General features: G+C 45.7%; 1 protein-coding gene across 4 annotated transcripts; it reads left to right on the top strand.

The window, feature by feature from the left end:
• The first annotated feature begins 21 nt into the window (after positions 1–21).
• On the top strand, positions 22–19,778 carry aplp2 (amyloid beta precursor like protein 2). 4 transcript variants are annotated; one of them, XM_088381081.1, is made up of 17 exons: positions 23–347; positions 9,655–9,828; positions 9,928–10,057; positions 12,341–12,453; positions 12,538–12,749; positions 12,894–13,087; positions 13,189–13,356; positions 13,524–13,732; positions 13,841–13,999; positions 14,089–14,217; positions 14,795–14,894; positions 15,576–15,752; positions 16,011–16,046; positions 16,570–16,652; positions 17,375–17,452; positions 17,868–18,023; positions 18,116–19,778. In XM_088381081.1, the coding sequence occupies exons 1-17, from the start codon at positions 276–278 to the stop codon at positions 18,215–18,217; spliced, it is 2,292 nt and encodes a 763-aa protein (XP_088237207.1). In that variant the 5' UTR covers positions 23–275; the 3' UTR covers positions 18,218–19,778. The 4 variants fall into 4 exon arrangements, with proteins under 4 accessions (XP_088237209.1, XP_088237207.1, XP_088237210.1 ...); XM_088381083.1 differs by lacking the exon at positions 17,375–17,452 and having other exon boundaries at positions 22–347; XM_088381082.1 differs by lacking the exon at positions 16,011–16,046 and having other exon boundaries at positions 26–347.
• Positions 19,779–20,428: the final 650 nt, after the last annotated feature.

Below are 20,428 nucleotides of genomic sequence, written 5' to 3' on the forward strand. Positions count from 1 at the left end.
GGAGGGAGGACATCTATGAGGGAGGAGGCACCATCCACGGAGCAGCCTTCCCAATAATCTCTACCCACATTTCCACGACGGAGCCACTCCGTAACTCGGTGCCCTCCCTGCGTTTTTTTCTCCCCTCTACTCGTCCAAACAAGCAGAAGCAGGATTCGCTCCCGCTCGTCGTGTGGCGAAGAGCAGATATCGTCGTTGCATTCCCTGGGACGTTTTAAGCGCGTCTTCTTGACGCCGGAGAGCTCCGTGAAGGAGTTATTTCCCGCCCGTGGAAGATGGGTTCCGTCCCAGTGATATCAGCTCTGCTTTTGGCCGTCGTGGTGCCATCGTTGGCCGGATACATCGAGGTACGTTGACGTTTTTTTTTTTATTGTGATTTTGGACCGACGTACCACCTTAAATAGGTATGTCAACAATGTTCTGTGTTTTTATTGGCGCTGGAACATGTCTGGTCGTTTTTTGTTGTTGTTGTTTTAGCAATATATTAGTAGTAATGGTAATATCAGCCAGACATCAAACAGTGAGTAATAAGAGATATATCCCCCCTCGCCACCTGGTAGTTTCATTCGAGAAGGTTCGTGGTGCAGAGATCAAATGAAAGACGAGTGGCTTTGTCAGGCCTCGGGGACCACGCAGATAACACACAGTAACCTCTCTCCCTCCGCGCTGCCTGTTAACAGTCTATCTTTAACACTCAGGAGGACGTTTTCTAATCTACTTGGAGCCCTTTTGACCACCCTCCCTATCCGTAGCTACATGCTGCTTTGCCAGGTGTTGTGCGGTCATCCCTCGGTTATGTCGCGGTAACGACTGTACTGCTGATTTTGTGTTAAAAGTCATTTTGCGGCTCTGTTGATACAACGTTTGGTGTTACAGAATGCGTTTTTTTTTTAGGTGTGCAACCATTTTCTTTTCATTATTGCTGCTAATGTTCTTTGGGTTATATTTGCAGTTAGTTAAATATTTTTTACAATGTGTAGGAGGTTTTCTTTTATGGGCCCTCTATCGCTCACACTCTATAAACAGGGATTACTGTACATTAAAATTGAAAAAAAGGAAGAAGAAATAATGTTAGCCAAGAACCAGATTTTTGGTTATATATATATGACATGAAATAGCTGCCAGGGGTTACACTGGCATCTCCTCAAATTTAGGCTCGTTTGTTCTGGCATAGCAGCAACCTCATTGATTTTGGCCCAGGACAAGAACACTACTGATTATTTTTGTTTACGTAAGCTGATGGTCAAAGTTGTTAGAAACCATCTCAATAAGTGAGATGGCAAAGTGGCAAATTTGTCAGTTGCAGAATTTCTATGTAGTTTATTTAACACTATGCTGTGGATTTAAAATAAAAATAAAAAAGGACAGAAAGATAGCTGGTGGGTGAGGTTGGGAAACTGTGGTTGGTGGTCTGTCGCCTGTCCAAACAAAACTAACTCGCCCCCCCTTAATCTTCACACCCACCTGGAAGTCCATTTTCACACCTCGCTCAGGATCGCACATGTGTGACAACAACCCAGACGTCTCCACCTGACCAGCTGTTTCTTGCCATTTGGCAGCCGGCCCACCCGCCAGGCTCCCTCCCCCATGAGGCCTAAAAATGCCGAGCCGAGCGAAATCGATGCCTCCAAGCGGCGGTCAATACAGGACAGACTCCCCCTGGGGGAGATTAATGGAGGAAACACATTTCTCCTCCTGATCAGTCAGCGTGATTAAAATGGTGGAATGACTTGCACTTTTTTTTTGAGGGGGGTGCTGCATGTTGCTGCTTGAAATTTATTTACAGCACTAAACAGATATAACTTTTAAAAATATGCATAGATGTCACGTGGTGGATGCTGCCACGTTGCGCCGGCCTTGACCTTTTGATTTATAGGCTCCCGAGAGACTCGCTCGCTTCTCATGTCAGGCGTGTTTTATTCCCCGCTCGCCTTCTTGTTGTTCACGGCCACCGCTCGAGCACTCGGTTGAGTGCAAACTCCATCATTGTGCGTCAGCTACCCACCTGCTCTGCAAAAATGCAAGATGAAATCAAACACTACTAGATAATGTACAGTATTCCTGTACAGAATTATAAAGCGCTAATTTCCTTTTTTTTTAAAAAAACACTTTTTTGGTTTGAAGTTGGAACGGAAAAATGGCATTTCCATTCATGTCAATGGGGAAATGTGATTTGAAATACAGTTGCTAAAAAGGATTGTTGCTACATTGTGATAAAAAATGATTACGGACTGAAACATGACCGTCAGCATTTTGTGTCAAGTTTATATCGGTGCATTTTTTTCAAGAGTGGGGGCGGGGGGCACAGCCAAGTGGAATCCTACCAGCACCCTGCGTAGGTCCTTTTGTTTTGGGACCGTCCCAAGGCTTTGTTTTGTTGTGTGAGCTGTCTTGGTGGCAGATAAATCAATTCACCCTCCCTCCAAAGAGCTTTTTAGATTGCTAATCATGTTCTCGGGCTGCCTTCTGTCGTGTCAATCATCTGCCGCCCCCGTTGCCCTTTGCTGGTGGATTAGCAGGTAAAAGCTTGTTTTCATTGTTGCGAATCCTCTTAAGTGAAAAGAAGAAGAAAAAAAACACTTGAGTGTGCCAGTAGGAAGGACAAAGTATCAGTTGCACTCAGCGGTTCAATTGGCTGAAAATGTTGCCGTTTTTTTATCAGGTTTTGGGTGCAAATAGACCCTGCCCCCAAATTTTTTGTAAGAATACATTTTAGCAACAATGGCCTGTGACCGACAACAGGGAAGGAATTATTCTTCCTTCCCTCAAAGCCTCCTCGGCGAGCTTCCCGCCTCTCTTCCTTTCGGCGCTCGTCTTCCCGCAGCGACTGCGCCGTCAGAGACGCTCATAAAAGCTCATCGTGCGGATTTTGAGGCAAAAGGCTCATCAGGCGAGCCTTGTTCTCGCCGCGCTTGCCTTTGTCTCCCTCGGCTGGGGTTTCATTACCCGCTAGGAGAACATAGCGCAACTGCTGGACTGCACACATGGATCAACAAACCATTTTGTTATCATGAGAGCTTGAACAGGGAAATTTTGATTAGCTTTGGAAAATGATTCTGATTAAAAAAAAAATGACCCGATGGACATCTGGCGGCCATACCAAACAAGAGCTTCTCATTGAAACATGAAGCACCCGATTTCTTTTTGGTCATATGTAGGACAAGATGGCCGCCGAGCACACCTGTGTGTCCTTGCAACAGCTGTGCAGCCATATTCTTTGTGTGGCCGGGCGTGCAGGAATGCGGCGCTTTGTGCTCATATTGTGCTGCGAGCGAGCGCTCTTCCTGCCATGGAGCCAGTCGCTAGACAAAACCTCCCCCCCCCCTCCCCAGTTGCCCCCTCCCACCACCAATAACGTCGCTGGAAGCAGGACCGCCTCCCCCCCCCCGACTTTATTATTTCATGCTTTCGCCATCGGGGGACGCGAGGCAACGCCGGCGGTTTAAACCCGCTCACCCTTCCGTGTGTGCGAGCACGCTTTTACTCCATTAATAAAACATCAAGTGAGTGATAGAGCTCTTGTCAAGCCCGCCTCAGGTCCATCTGTCCCCAAATAGTCCCCGCCTGTCCGCTCGTGAGGACATCCGTCCCCTGCGGGTCCGCCGCACTGATTAGCTCGCCCTCCCTAGCTTGGATGGCGCTCACAGACATGTTTGCGTTCAAGAAGAGGTGACGGGAAAGGAAGAATATGGAATGAAAGTGTCCACCTAAAGGAAGAGGAACCTGACACGGCAATATGAGAAGATGCAAGGGGGGTAAATGAGGTGAAAGGCCATTGATACCGTTGGAAGCGGTGATGTCACAAGTAGACGCAAGGGGAAACGGCAATATGGAGAATATGCTGGTTGGAGGAACAAAAGGGGGACTTGAAGCTGGAGATGGGGAGCAGAATCAGGCGAGGAGGTAGAGGGGGGGGTAGAAAGAATGAAGCAGGATGTGAGAATGTGAAAGATGGAAGCAGCAGTAAAAGAGAAGGCGGCAGGAATAGGAAAGGAGGAAATGTGAAGACACGTTCCTTGCTTAATGGGTGATGAGGACGTCACGTGACTTCCTAACAAAATGGACTGTACTGAACTGTTACCTGACATCTGTCCAATCAGTGTCACTGCTGATATGCTGTGTCGAACCGATACGGCTATATCGTGATTCGCTCTCTCCAAATCGCATTTTTTATTTCAGTCCACGCGACCACCATTTTGATCTCCGTGTGAGGCAGAAGGTGGTCTGCTGGGAGGCATAAATGCACCCCCCTCTGGAGATTGCTTTAGGCCGGCGCCGCCTGATACAGCGTTTCTCAAGGAGAAGGTGGCCAAGGACAAACGCCCCCCCCTTGTGTGAGATATGTGGGGGCGGTTGGGGGGAGTGTTTATCATCTTCTAAACCGCTCATGCCATGGATTCAATCCCACACAGGAAGACACAAAAGCGTCAGATTTGTGTGTGTAATCTGGCACGCGTTAATGACAGTCCGTCTGTGCTCTTCTTTAATGTTGCTCGGATGCCTGACGGGGAACCCGAGAAATACAAGAAAGATCCACGGGCGTCCCCCCCCCACCACCACCTCCGTCTTAATCATCCCCCATCGTGTCGAATTGCACTTCAAATAAGCTTTTAGCTGCGTTGGCGGGCATGTTGATGGTTCCCCTGGCTCGTAAAAAGAGGAATTGCGTCGCCACGGTTGCCATGGTAATCCCACATTGCTTACTTTAGTGCTTTGTAATTAATTTGACACCGGTAATTCTCAGACACAACTTTGAATCACTTGTGACAAACCATCACTTGGGTTACACAAGGCATCATTGAGTCATCCAATCTTGTATTATTCACGCAGGCGTGTCAGGTTGATCTTTTCAAGCTCAGGATTTTATTTTCTTAAAAGCCCGCGGCCGCATTTCTAAAATATCAATTAGCCGAGTCGTCAACATTTAGCGGCTTCGATTCACTTTCAATCGATTCTTTTCTGATATCTGCTCGCTTCCTCTGCTTGCACTTTTTATGGCCCGTCGAGATGATACATGTCTGGTATTTTGGATCTGGGATAAAAAGCAATCAAGCTCGGACCAGAATTCCATTACCGAGATGAATTTTAGCCGCCGGCGCCAAACGTGAAATAGTCCGACGAAGCCATTAAAAGTCATTTGATCTTCCGTGGCTAATTTTAGCACCCTCGGAGCAGCCTTTCCTCTTCTCTGTCCGACTGCAAATGTGTCGGATGGGGCCGATTTTGTCAATCTATTTATTGATCCCTCTAATGATCTATCTGTTGGTTCCGTGATCGTGCTAGCAAGCTCACGTCTCTCACGCCTTTGTGTTGTTTTCGTCCGTTCCACGTCTTGCAAAATAGTGGGAGTGATGTAAGGCTGCATGCAGAGATAAATAATTTAGTCATCCTATGAGAGAAGTGAAATTTTCACCGCAGCAATATCGACACGCAAACAACCAACAAAGTCCAAATTAAAACCAAGAGCCGCATTTTGGAGGAAATAAAAGATGACCTCGTTGTTACATGTTCAACAATTTTGCTCCAGTAATAATTGTACAATTTGTTCTCTTTCACAATCAACTGACTTTGAAATGTAAACGTGCAAAATTTGGATCATAACAAAACAGTTTGGAGTTTACTTTTGGCTCAGAGGACGGGAGAAAGTGAGGCGAGCGCCTCTCATCCCTCCCCAAATCCTCCTCCTGAGCGCCGGAGATTAGCCGGCCGACCTCATGGAGGCCCCCACTCCTGCGGCTAATCCCGCTCTTTTTAAACTGCTGAGTTTGCGCAACGCACTGGACAGACGAGGGGATTTAACTGTTGCCCAAAACACAGCGAGCCGCCCTCGCTTCAATCTCGAGACAAGCGCCGTCATCTCGTTTAAGTCCATAACAGGCCTTCATTGACCGGACGCTTTGGCGTTGGTCGCCCCATCCGCCTCGCACAGCTAATTTAATCAGTCTAATGCCTGCGTTACAGCACCACGCTTATCGACCGGTCAATCCCTCGCAGCGGCGGCGGCCGCTCGCCACGCGGATGAAAAAGTAAGACAGGACAAAGCCTGTCAGTTTAGCTTAGTTTTAACGTCACGAAGACGTCAAAGGAAGCATATGGAACTAACGTGAACAATGAGCTCTGCGGTTCGTTTCGGTTCGACAAATGTGAGACTTAACGCGTACTAGATCTATTTTAGCCCGAAACATCTGGTGATGTCAGGTGCGTAATCCTCTGGAGGACACATGGACGCTAAGCTGGGATGGACGGCTCACATGGGGAGTCACAGGTGGAGAGGGTTCTCATGACGTTAAGCCAACGATCATGACGGGACTCCAAGTGTCTGTCATGACAAGTAATTATCTCGCTTTTTGTGGGAAGTAGTTGTTGCCGATCGATTTATCTTATCAAACATCTGCGTAGCCTAGGAAAACCTTAGCTGGCTCTAATTAGGAATTTCATTATCTCCGCATCGCACGTGGTGGTCCACTCCACAAATAAAAAAAATAAATCTAATCTGCTCACTAACACACATTTCCTAAAAACACTGAGCAATTACGTTAAAATTACATAGCTAGCTAGCTAGCTCATTTGTTTGTTCTTTCATTTTGGATGACCCGAGAGAAAATTTGTTAATTTACTTTGTATGTTTAAATGGCTTCCGAGGAAATTACTTTGTCGGTCCGTCAGTCCGTTGTAATAATAACTAATACGCAAGCTGGTGATTGGCGAACTAGTTGGGGAAATTAGTGAGAACTGCAACAATATAACTGAGCTGCACTGTTTGATTTTACATGCAAACAGCTTTTTTTTCATGGCGCTCCTGGCGCCATGAAAAAGAAAATCGTATTTCTCCTTTCGCTTTATACTTTGAACAATATTTAGACGATATCCGTATTAAGGAAAATACTAAATCCCACTGTGCGTTGAGGCTCTGCGGGCGGGAAGACGAAACCCCAGTGGAAGCTTATAAATAGTCCAGACGGAACTTCTCCTTCCCAAATGGGACCCGCCGCGGCATGCCAGAGGAAAGAAGAGCTTTGCTCCAATTAGCAGTCCTCCCTTGCCCTAGTCGCTTGTCTTTCGCATTTTGAAGTGTAGTTTGAAAAAAAAAGAATCACATATTAAATCATAATATTGAAGAGACAAAAATATATTTTTTTTCAAGTTGTTTTGTAGCTCAGGAATGTTTCGGCGTAGCTAGGGACCAAACGTCATTCCCACTTTTTTGTTGCGTTGGCAGGGAAAGTGTCCAGCGGCCGTGAGGACAAAAGAGAGTTTCAGTGGGACGGACAAGCTTATTTGCATTCCAGCGAGGCTTTGCCCTTCGGATTCAGAGCATGACGTCTCTTTTTTTTTTTTTCTTCTCCTTTTATGACTCTGTTCTTACTGTCCACCCTTTGCCACAGGGAAGGAAGGGCTTGTCCTGTGTGCGTGTGAGGGTGGGTGTCATTGAATGGCGTCCTTCCACCCTATCCTGGTGTCCAAGTGATGTTTGTGGAGTGTCTCAGGTCTCGGCCTTCCCACGGCTTCACTGTCCCCGTGAATCATGTCACTGTGTTAATGTGTGTGTTTTTGTGGATGTCTGTGCATGTGTGTGTACATGCCAGGATTCTGTCGGCCTATTTACAGCGACTGCGGAATTTGACGATACGTTCAAAAGGTTGCGCCAGAATCTGTCGGCATACAGTGAGTGAGTGAGTCTGTGTGTGTCAGTGTGAGTGCGTGTGTGTGTGGTTTCACACCAGACTATCTTACTTAAGCGTCTAGTCACCACGGGGAAGGATTAGGCGGATTTCACCATACCAGGCATTTCGCTGCAGTCACATGGCCCCTAAGCATTCTGGGAAATGTCCTAAACCGCGACGGTCCAGGGAGGCGCGGGGTGCCAGGCCCAACATTTTGGAAAGTTCACATGCAGTCCACAAAGTCCAGATACGTCCGTTCGTCTTTCCTGTTTACTTCCTCCCGGGATGGGTGGGTGCCGTGTGTGACATCATCACGCATCCCGGCGGGCATTGCTGTGTGTTATTGGGTCAGCTGTTTTTCTGTCACACCCACGCAAAACTGGACTTATTTATTTGGGGATATAAAAAATAGTTTTGGGGGAATCGGTTATAGGATAAAAAATCCCCGATTCAGTTCTTGTTTTGGATGGCTTGCTAAGATTCCATCTTCATGTGTCACGATAACAGCGCAGTTACTGATTAAACGTTAATTCAGCTTCAGCGTGACCTTTGAATCCTGGTTTTGTCCCACAATGTTAATTAGTGCCAAGAGCCATCTACGCCTAGTAATGGACACCTGCTGTTGTGTTTGCATTTGTATTACACACACACACCCCCCCCTAAAAAAAAAAATCACTCGGTATTGTCAAATTTGAGCATGTTGAGTTGAACACAACAGTTGAGTTGTTTGACTGGCAGCAGGTTGACAGTAGTAATTGCGTCTTCTGCCACCTAGTGGAAAAAGATTGTATTGTTCTGCCATCTTGCAGATAGCGTTATTTGTACGTAATAGACATTAATTTAAAATTGGATAGTTTCATGCACATTTGGAATGGCTGTTTGGACATGGGCAGGAAGTAAAGAGCAAGCATGGCTGAGAGAATGTTATTCTGTATCTAAAAAAAAGAAAAAACAATAGAAGCAAAGGTGTAATTTGGTGAGTGGTGACATTTTGGGAGAAAAAATGAATGCAAGTCTCATTTAGTTTTCCTCAGCGTGAGTTCCTGACTCATATTTTATTTTTTTCATTTTTTGCTTTGAACTTCATTTTGCCTCTTGGAACGGAGCTAATCCTCCCGCAATGATGCGTGACGACCGTGACGATGATGCAGCCACTCTTGACTGCTTGACTTCTTCCCCTGCCACAATATATTCAAATGAAAATGTCACTTTCGGTATGAGAGCGAAGAGCTACCCGCTCTCAGACGTTGCCGCTATTTCTCTGATTCCGCATTTGATTTCCCCTCTGGTGCTCGTCCCCGAAATTGCCCGTTGCCATCTCTGGAGAGCAAATGAGGATGTGTGTGTGTTCGTCTATGTGCGTGTCAACGGCAGCCCGTCGTGCACTCCAGCCATTCTGATGTTGATTACGCAGCACTTGCTTTGTTATGGCTCTGTACTGGTCTGCACTTGTCATCAGCACGAGGTGGGGGGGGTATGCCTAGAATCTCGAATATTCACGAAAAAGCCTGGCAAGATCATGCCAACTCCACACAAGAGGGCCAGAGTCGAGATTCAAACCCAGAACCTCAGAACTGTGAGACAGGCACGCTAACCACTCCACCACGGTGTACTGCTAAAAGAATCTTGTGGCCACAGCCTTGACTTAATTTAACCTCGCAGGAGGAGTGAATGATCCGTCTGAGGAGCAAGAAAGAAATGTTCTCGTCAGTGAGGCGTTTCCTCCCACCAGACCAAAACCTCACCCAAACAAAACGCTCCCTTATCAACAGTAGCTAGCTGCGTTTTTGGTACATCTGCCTTAAAAAAAAACAAAAAAAAACTGCTGATTTATAAGACAACCATTGCAAAAACATTTACACTATGTACCATATGCATTCAAGGGACAGTGTGTAGAGTGTATCGCCCTCTAGTGGCGAACTCATAGAATGCAGTAGGTTTATATAACAACGATGACTATTGCACTGTGCTTCCTATCTTGATCTTGCAGGCGCTGGCAGCCAACGCGGGCACCGGGTTCGCCGTGGCCGAGCCACAGGTGGCCATGTTCTGCGGCAAGCTCAACATGCACATCAACATCCAAACAGGCCGCTGGGAGCCGGATCCGTCCGGGACCAAGAGCTGCGTGGGCACCAAGGAGGGCGTGTTGCATTACTGCCAGGAGGTGAGTCACCAAGCAAAAGCTGATGAAAAGATTCACAGGAACGTCTGTGTTTTTTTTTTTTTAATGAACCCTTGGCGTTTTTTTTTTTTTTTTTGGCAGATGTACCCAGACCTCCAGATCACCAACGTGGTGGAGGCCAACCAGCCGCTGCGCATCGAGAACTGGTGCAAGAAGGAGAAGAAGGTGTGCAAGGGGCACGCCCACACCGTGGTGCCTTATAAATGCCTCGGTAAGTCCATGCAAGATAAAAAAAAAAAAAAGAATTATTAGTAATATTACAACCCTAGTTATTAAATTACACAAGATTTTTTTTTCCTGAGAAAAAAAAAATTGACTGGAATAATGTAACCGGAAACAAAGTCATCATCACGATGCCATCCGAGTGGTTGCTAAGAGCTCATCTCAAGTGTCCTTATTTTGTCTTTCTGTGTGAGAGCTTAGTCTCAATATTGAACCTGGATGTGAGGTGACTAATGTTATCCCGAACGGAGCTGCAGACTACTTCCATCCGTCACGGTGGAGGCCTCCGGGGGCTACGCTCGTTATTTATTATTGCCGAGGAGGCTTGTTAAGCAATAAAGCACAATCGGATTTTTTTTCTCCCCCCTCCGGCTCAGGCAAAGATCGTAAAGTCCTGCAGGGGCAGCGCCCAGGAGGTCTGCTGCATCTTGGCCTGGCGCCGTTTGACTTGCAAGGGTGGGCAACCTTTGGCACTGGGGCAGCCTGATATGTCGCACGCAATCGGTCGCTATGCAGTTTGAGAAACAAAAAGAACTCTGTTGTTAAGAATTGTATTTTAGATTAAATGGGTTTTCTTTCTTTTTTTTCCAAAAATTCAAATAGTAAAAAAATATATATTTTGTCATATTTTAACTAACACAGTGAACTTTTTTTGTAAAAAGTAAAAACAAATATTTTCTTATAATAGTTCAATAGTAATTGATTACTTTTGTTTTGGAATTATGACAATAACATAATAAAATGTGCAACCAGTGAAAGCGCTGAGAATAGTGAATGCGATGTCACGTGACTGTCCTCGTTTGTGTGTGCAATTTGGAGCAAGACAACACACGCCTGACTGGCGAGAATCGCAAACAAAAGTGAGTTTGGGTGGGGAGGGGGGACATCAAATCATCTGTGCCGCACCAGCTTTCCGCCACTTTTCCGGAAGCCTTTTTTGCTGATTGAGTCGTGCCGCTGGCTCGCTGTCGGCGATTGAAAAAATCCATTAGCGTTTGCGCCGGACTGTGAAATGGGCGACAATTCATGAGCATTCTTGGCAGAAGGCAAGGGCTAGTGAGATTTTTTTTTTTTTTTAATGTTCGCACGGCAAACATCGCGGCTGGAGAGAGGCCGAGCCTAGAATACAAATGAAGACAATTTCAAGCTGAATTTTTCCACTCGATGACAGATAAAGAGCCAAAGCAGAGCTGGAGACGAGTTGTGTGGCGGTCGTCAAGCGCGAGTTGTCAAACAAACACCGATTCTTTTATTAATTGTGTGTGTTTAAAAATAATACATTAAAAATAATACATATTAAAAATAATAAATACAAAATAAATTAAATATATATAATTATATACATTCTATATATTTATTTATATATAAATATAAAAATAAATATTAAAAAATAATACATAGTGACCTTGGAAAAGATCATTTCAGTTGTGATTTTTTTTTTTTATTATTCAATGATGATGCATTGCAGTGTGTCACCGCTGCAAACGACATCAATAAACATTGTTCAACCAATGAAATGACTTTTCAAGTTAACGTTATAAGCTAACAGGTTGCAATTTAGCCAGCAAAATGAGTCAAGCTTCAGATTCGGCTGTCGACTTTGATTTCGATTTCCAAAGCCTCAACGGCGCCCCCGTTTGTCGTCACGGACGCTAATCCGCCGCGTGTGCGTGATTCGGTGTGGTGATTCAGAGCCTCGCTCTTGTAAGCACCGGAGAGAAGAGTGAGCGGCCCGTCGAGCGGCGCACATGACAGGCGCCGATTTAATTGCCTCAAACTGGAAGCGTCTGTCTCTGCACGCAGTTGTACTTTTTAGAAGCGAGCGAGTCGGACCTGAAGCGCCGGAAGGGGGGAGGGGGCAGCAGCTGCAGAGTGCTCTGCTATTTGCAGCTCTCCTTCCATCCTACCCTCTCATTTTCCAAAACAGCCCCTTCCATGCCGGACAAACCACCAAACGAGCTGTTATCAGAGCGCTGCCTCCCTGGTTACGAAACCTCCCAGACCCCTTTTTTTTTTTCCTCCGGGAGGGGGGGGGGGGCGTCCTCACTCTCTTCAACAGAAGCCTTTCTATTCCCACTTCTTTCCAACTGTTGTCCATTATTTTCTTCATAATGGCCCTGCTTGGCGGCATACTTGCTTGCTTACTCACGGGCCTTTACATTAGGTACACTCACAACGCACTTAAAAGTCACACTGACCAATCAAGAAGGGGAAAATCAATACAATGCGACATCGGCAGCGCTAACGAGATGTTTTCTCTGCGACGTTGCAGTGGGCGAGTTTGTGAGCGACGTGCTGTTGGTTCCAGAGAAGTGCAAGTTCTTCCATAAGGAGCGTATGGACCTGTGCGCCAGCCACCAGCAGTGGCACGGCGTGGCCAAGGAGGTAAGACGGAAAACACGTGACTTGTTGTCACTTTTGGGATTGATTGCGCAATCTGAAGTGACTGGTTCCCGCCACGCTCCTCAGGCGTGCTCCACCAGCAAGACAGTGCTGCACAGCTACGGCATGCTGCTCCCGTGCGGCACCGACAAGTTCCACGGCACCGAGTTCGTTTGCTGCCCGGCCTCCCGTGCCGAGGAGTCGGCCGACTCCACCCAAGAGGAGGAAGAAGACATGGAGGATGAGGAGATCGACGAGGCCGAGTTGGATGAAGAGGACGACACCCTCCGCGAGGACAGGTTCTTTGAGTTCTGTTTCCAAAATGTGTCAGAGTCTATGTGAACATTCTTGTCTTCTTCTTCTTTGCTTATCAACCCTCCTCTTTTACTCTAAACAATTGTCACCACAAAAATATCTTAGTAGATTTTGTGTCCGTATCGCAGCGAGTCCCTGTCCAACGAGCAACCCACGCAGAAAGAGGAACCGCTAGATGAGGAGGATGAGGACGAGGAAGAAGAGGAGGATTACCACTATGTGTACGAGGATGAGGCTGATAAGGAGGAAGACGATAAGCGAGACAGCAGCAGAATGTCGGACAGCCGCGAGGACCAAGACAAGACTCTGCAAGAAGTCAAAGGTTTGTATTTTTTTGTGTTTTTCTATTCTCCCAATGGCAATTAGTGTGTGCAGACACTTGATTCAATTGCGACACCAATATAAAATGTAACCGCCCCTCAGCCGTGTGCACCCTGGAGGCGGACACGGGCCCCTGCAGGGCCTCCATGCCCCGCTGGCACTTTGACCTGAGCCAGAGGAAATGCTTGCGCTTCATCTACGGAGGCTGCGCCGGAAATCGTAACAACTTTGACTCCGAGGAATACTGCATGGCCGTCTGCAAGCGACTCGGTGAGCCGTGAATGAATATTCTTCTTACTCATGGTAATTTCAGAATCAATCAATATAATTCAGAGTATTTATTTATTTTATTTTTTTAAAGCGCTATATCAAGTATATTATATATTCCACACGTTTTTTTTTTCAAAACTGATTTGATGGTTGTTTGGTTCGGGCAGCCACGCCCCCAACGCCTCAGCCCGCCGACGACGTGGACATCTACTTTGAGACGCCGGCGGACGACAAGGAGCACAGTCGCTTCCAGAGGGCCAAGGAGCAGCTGGAGATCAGGCACCGCAACCGCATGGAGAGGGTGAGGAAGGAGTGGGAGGAGGCCGACCGCCAGGCCAAGAATCTGCCCAAGGCCGAGAGACAAACTTTAGTCCAGGTTAGTCAGTTTTTTTAAATCAACTATTTTTTTATCAGGTGGCCCTTGAGTCCAAAAATGTGCCCCGCCCGACAACCACCCGTAGACAACGTTGTGTTTTTTGCCCAGCACTTCCAGGCTATGGTGGAGTCACTGGAGGAGGAAGCCGCCAGCGAGAAGCAGCAGCTGGTGGAGACCCACCTGGCCCGAGTGGAGGCCATGCTGAACGACCGGCGCCGTCTGGCCCTGGAGAACTACCTGGCGGCCCTGCAGGCGGACCCACCCAGGGTGAGGGTTTTTGCGCAGACCCCTAAGTCGCAGCCATCGGGGAACCGCGGCTGTGACGTCAGCAGCTAACCGGTGTTTGCGACCCGCAGCCGCACCGCATCCTGCAGGCGCTGCGCCGCTACGTGCGCGCCGAGAACAAGGACCGCCAGCACACCATCCGCCACTACCAGCACGTCCTGGCCGTCGACCCCGAGAAGGCAGCTCAGATGAAGTCGCAGGTGGGTGGGTGTTGTTGAGCGACAGATGGATGGATAAACATACACACAGTAAACAGACACTTTTTAATCATAATTTCAGGTGGCGTGCCATGTCGGTAAAATATGCGCCTTGGCTGACTAAAGCTTGGCAAAAACTTGATTACATAAGTGTGAATTCAAGTGGAGACACGTGTCTGTAAAACAAGCAGTACCTTGAAACTGCTGACTCACTTGTGACAAATCATTGCGAAGAAGATAGCCAACAATATTGCCGGCATTTTTATTTCCACGCAACAGCTTGGAGTGGGGGTGAAGTGAGGAGGCCACGATCAGGTTTAGACTTGCTGGGCTTGTGTACAGAATAGGGAGTGAAGACCAGGCCACACGATGAAATAAATTGGCACATTATCGCCACCTGTTGGCTGTGTTGTTTCCTGCATGCACCTTCGAATGTTTTCTGTGTGTGTGCATGATTCATATTAAGACTGACAGGATAAAGGATGTTGTGTGTGATTCAGACTTGGCGCTAATTTGCATTATGAGACTCACTGTCACAACATGTGTGTCAAAGTTGACTTCCTGTCTTCTTATTTGTCAGGTGATGACTCACCTCCATGTGATCGAGGAGAGGATGAACCAGAGTCTGTCCCTACTCTACAAGGTCCCCTACGTGGCCGAGGAGATCCAGGATGAAATCGGTGAGTTCTTTTGAATGAACCGGTATTATCACGGAACTTCTTCTACCACTGCAATGTATACGCCAGTGAGTTATTTGTCTACATGTGTTGCTCCACCTTTTGTGTTTCAACGGTTAAAGGGTTCTATAACGGCAGCTGTCAATGTTGACTTGTCATTTGGCCTTTCCATTATATAAACCACAATATGGCCCATAACAAAAACTGTTGGCGAGGCAAAAGAGAAAAACTATTGATTAAATAATGAAGCAGTCGAGGTCAACGGTTAAACGTGTTGTTGTTTCTGAGCGCTGCGAAAGATTGAGCGCGGACGCGTCGATGAAAGTCGCGGCGTGTCGGCACGGAGATGAAAGCCGAGCGAGTGCGCTGACAGAACTGGGTCACGTTTGAGCCGCTTTCCTGCTGGGAGACTCCCTCGGAAAAAACACACAGACAAATGCTAATTGCCAGTTAGCGGAGAATGGTGAGCAGGTGCTTTGAGTTCTGTGAACATTTTGCTCACACTAATGATGGTGGAAATAAACATCTCCAAACACGAATTGGGAACAGAAAATGTCATTGTGGCCATAATAATCGGCCTATAAAATGCTAATTCTTGGCCACATATAGCGAAAAAAACAAAAACATGTCATGATTGGGGTTGTCGAGAGTCTTCCCATTTATTTTTATTTATTTTTTTGCCAGATGAGCTCCTCCAGGAGCAGAAAGCCGACATGGACCAGTTCCTGTCGTCCATCTCCGAGTCACAGCCTGATGTCACCGTGTCGTCGGAGGAGAGCTCCGAGGTGCCCGTCGTGTCCGAGGGGAAACCCTACCGGCCCATCCAGGTCACTTCTTTAGGTTCCCGCCCGGAACCAGAAGGTGCGCATGACTTTATTGTCACCCTCGTAATCTTAATGCCAATTAAACATTACTACCATTAAAAGCCATAGGAATCAAAAAGATGCCTATTTTTATAATAATAAAATGATGACTTTTTAAAGTCAGTAGCCATCAATAGCTGTCAGTGGCAGTGAAAGATTTTTTCATCTCTTTTTCTTGCCTTTTCTTTGCTCACTCAACTTTTTCCTCCTTTCCCTCTTCATTATTCTTTATTTTCTGTCTCTTGTTAACAACAAGGCGACCTGTCCGACCCGCCGCGAGCGTTCAAAAAAGGTTGGTGCCAATCAAGGCGACTTCTCTCACTCCTTATTTCCACATTTTCTTCCATTATGTTTCTCAAAGTTGCTTTTATGCCGCAACTTGGACAAAGCAGCGTGTTCTCAATAGTGGCAATCATATCAATTTCAAGAACCTGAACGGAGAAAACGTTTTAAATGTTTTCCTGTCAGATGATAATTGCTCAAATGCTAGCATGCTAACAGTTAGCATCATAGCATAGCTCTCAATCATCTGATTTGTGGTAATCCAAAAAGGTTATATTAATAATAGGTGTAATTTATTGGTTTTTTTCCTGATTCTAAAACGAGCCAAGCATTTGTCGACGAGTATCGTCTGAATGCAGTATTGTTCGGCTTTGTGCTAAATGTCAACACAACACTCGCATTGTGCTGCACCCAAGAAAGAGCTTAATTGTCATCTTCCTCCGTACGCTGCGGAGACAAGCCAAACATGCGCGTGATGATTTGGAGTCGCGCTTTTATCGATGTGCGCTGAGTCGGCTCTCTCGCCCTCGTAGGCTCTGCCGTGTCCGGCCTGGACGGGCTGATCGGTGCTGAGGAGAGACTGATCAACAGCAAGACCAAGATGGGACCCAACGTGGTAAGAACATTATATTCTTTTTTAATCTGATTTAGCACACACACACGTACAAATATACATATTTAAAAGCGGCCATTTTGATGCCAAACATCATTAGTAGAGATGGGCGAGAACCGTCATTTGTCGTTAATGAGCATTTTTCAGCAATACTTAACTCACATCCTAACGTCACTTTGATATTTGAAGACAACACACACACACAGCTTCCTCACAACTCCAAAATGAACTCTGTTGCCATAGTTACAGCAAACCGGCAGCGTGCGGGTCCTGCCGACAATCAGCTCGAGCCTTTGTTCGTGTGCATGCGACCCGTCTCCATGTGCTTGGCTGCTGCATGCGTGTGTGTCGCATGTTAACAAGCCTCAAACTGGGCTTTGCCAAAAAGTTTGACCGCTAATCTACAAGCAGTTGGCGTGTTTGCGTCGCATGCATGTGTGTGTGTTTCTGTCTTTGTGGCGATGTTTGTACTAAAGACAGAGAACATCAACATCCTGGCACAGGCGGCGCCTCCTCCGAAGGTTTGTGCGCTCAGTCGTGAAAAAATGTGTGTGTGCGCCTACCCAGGAGTGTTTTTAACACTCACACACACGCACACTCTTCTCCTTCCAGCTTGCCCAAGACAGCAACATCGCCCCCGCACTGATAATCTCTCCACCTGTCTCACACACACGCAGACACACACACACACGCAGTAACCTGGGCTGCCCTGTCTGTGTTGACAGGTGATTGATGAGTCTCTGGATGTTAAAGAAGTTGTTTACAGTGCAGAGAGAATCCGCGTTATGCATGATGATGAGCTGGTGAGTATGGCGGCGCCCCCTACAGGCCCCCGTTGGGCCCCGATTTAATCGACTGATTGCTCCCATTTGACTTGAGAGCTTCCACTGTAGTCGAAATCCGGTGTACACGTAATAAGTCCAGAATTTAAATTCCCACACCTTCTTATATAGTTTGTGAAATTATTATTATTTTCTTCAGGCGTCGTGCTGGTTTGAGCATGTGTGCATGCGTGTTATGCCGTTGGGCCATGTGACGCCACATATGATGACGTCATATGTGTCGGATGGTGACTGGAACGAGAGACTTGTAGTTGTGCAGTTGGACGCACGGACACCAAAACACACAATTCACCTGCATCGTGTCCAAACATTTAGTCGAAGCGCATTATTTTTATGTCAATAGACATTAACTTGATTTCCCGCCCCCTCCCACCAGGAGACCTACAGGCCCCTGGGCGAGGACTTCAGCTTCAGCAGCAGCGTTCTGATCGGGCTGCTGGTGATCGCGGTCGCCATAGCGACGGTGATCGTAATCAGCCTGGTGCTGCTGCGGAAGAGGCAATACGGCACCATCAGCCACGGCATCGTGGAGGTGAGCCATCGTGTCTCCAAAATGGTTGCCCTTTGTGCTTACGCATTTGAATTGCGGAATTTAAAGAGGAACTAAATTCTCCACGTTTAAAGGTGGACCCGATGTTGACGCCGGAGGAACGCCACCTGAACAAGATGCAGAACCATGGCTACGAGAACCCCACCTACAAATATCTGGAGCAGATGCAGATCTGAGCCTACAGGGGGCGCCGTGGCAGCGCATACTACTGACCAAGAATTCCATGATGAGATAATGACCATAACAATGCTGTTGTTCCACTCATTTGCAAATATCCAAAACAACACTTCTCCTTCTTCTTCTTTTTTGCATTTTTGATTACAAGGAGTTCTTTCTCTTGCCGTTTCCACTAGGTTGGATCAAAGATGTATAACATTTCTGCCGATTTTATTTTTTTTTAGACGTGATTCAAAAGCAGTTTTTTATGCCAACACCGCCGTTTTCTCTGTATTTTTCTCCTTGATAGCTTAATTGTAAATGAAGGTTATTTGTACTGATTCAAATGTATCCTGAAACAACGGATTAGGGGGGAGGGCGAGGGGGGAGACATTTATTTACAGATATAGATATTATAAGATGGCAATATATATCTTGCCATTGGCTGACAGGCCCAAAGACAAACACTATAAAAAATGGATGGATTATATAATAGAAAGATATATTTGCAGCTCTGGGAAAAGGAAATAAACCACTGAAAAATTGCTGTTATGAATTCAATAATTCAATTAAAAATCAAGTAAATACATTCTTAAAAATTTAATGCAAATATATCGTACTTTGAGGGAAAAAAAATAAAGACTACTGAACTATGCTCGCGCAGTTATTCTTTTGCTTACCACTAGAGGGAGCCTTTTTTGTGGCGGTAGTCTCAACTTTTTCCAGAGCTGTATTTGCAAGCTACTAATGTTGGGGAAGCTCTTAAACATTTTCAACTTTAATCATTTCAATTTTTTAATGCAGTGAGCGGAAAAACGTTTTAGCAGGATTTCCTGCCGTTCTTTCCGAGATTGAATGTAAAATGAAATGTTCCATTTTAGATTGTGATAGGGATTGACTTTAACCTCATCAAAAGCCAAATTTGGTCGCTTTGAGCCACATCTCATTTTCAATCATTTCGCTTTTTGCATGGGGATTTAGATTTTATTTTGCAGGCTTTTTGCAAACCTTTCCTACTCAAGCTTCCCATTTTACAAATATGGTTCCTCCCCATTAAAACACAGCATGGACAAATGATGTACATAAACAGAGATCTACGACAACTCAGTAATCAAAGCTTAAACATTTGTCACCAAAGCTTCAAATACCCTGAAAACTAAACTAAGCCTCCTTTTCCCCCTCTGCTCTCTTTGTATAGTTGCTGTTACAATCATGGCTTTTTCTTTCCAGAGGACTTTTTTCTGTGCTGGTGTGCATTGTTCTGATACATAAAATGATGTTCTACATAGAAATATATATATCTATTTTACATTTCTTTTTCTATTTGTTTGTTCTTCTTCTTGTGACAGTACCGTAGCTCTGTACGTCTCACTATGCACCCCCGAGAAAAAAAAAAAAAAAAAACAGCTTCGGTCTTGTAACTATATGACTGCCTGTTTGATTGTGTGGCAAGACAACACACACATGGCTAAAATATGCTGTATTTCATTTGTAATATTATTATTAGTCATCAGAGAGTGGCGTTAACAAACAGTTTTGTGGTAAAGGGGACAACACGTGTCAATAAAGTCACAACTTCCACTTTCTTGTGTCGTCTTTTCGCACAGATTGACATTGATGGAATTCTGATTTTAGTAGTGTGTCAATGGTGATTAAGCACAAATATTTTGACACAATAGTCGTTAAATACAAAAATAATAGCGTTAAATTTTATGTTTTTCCAGTGGCCAAAAAAAACAAGCATTCTAAAGCAGTTATAACTTGAAACGTTGAATAAAATATTTTACTTTTATAAATATAATTACTATTTGTGAAATTAATTAATATGCATGTTACACATCTACGGCATTTTCCTGAAATAAGAATCCATGGCGTAATCTGTTTTAAAAGTGAAAAGGAGTTGGATAAAGGATTCGAACCCACGAGTACTTGAATTGTGAGGCAAGCGTGCAGACCACTAGCGTACGGTGACGCAAGACATTACTCAGTATTCCCACTTGGAAATCCGGGAATTTCTCTAAATTAAAACCTGTGTTATGGCTGGAAGCAGGTGAGTCAGCGCTGGTGGATAGATCACCTTTACAATTGCGATTAAATCACTCAACCGATACCAAAACAAACAGACCGCACGAAAATTGAATCTATATTTGGCTCATATATCCGCCAATGAGCGAGCTTAGCTGTCATTTAAATCGCTACCTTATGTTCAACCGTGGCAAATCCGCACGAAA

The sequence above is a fragment of the Syngnathus floridae genome, chromosome 7 (genome assembly GCF_059516105.1).
Source record: "Syngnathus floridae isolate MCC-2025c chromosome 7, RoL_Sflo_1.0, whole genome shotgun sequence".
Lineage (NCBI taxonomy): Eukaryota > Metazoa > Chordata > Actinopteri > Syngnathiformes > Syngnathidae > Syngnathus > Syngnathus floridae.

Bases quoted from the DNA above. Each gene is read 5' to 3' on its own strand.
- aplp2 (XM_088381081.1), top strand. From the start codon at position 276: ATGGGTTCCGTCCCAGTGATATCAGCTCTGCTTTTGGCCGTCGTGGTG. The intron at 9,829-9,927 runs GTGAGTCACCAA...TTTTTTTGGCAG, and splicing joins TGTTGCATTACTGCCAGGAG to ATGTACCCAGACCTCCAGAT. The intron at 12,750-12,893 runs GTTCTTTGAGTT...TCCGTATCGCAG, and splicing joins GACACCCTCCGCGAGGACAG to CGAGTCCCTGTCCAACGAGC.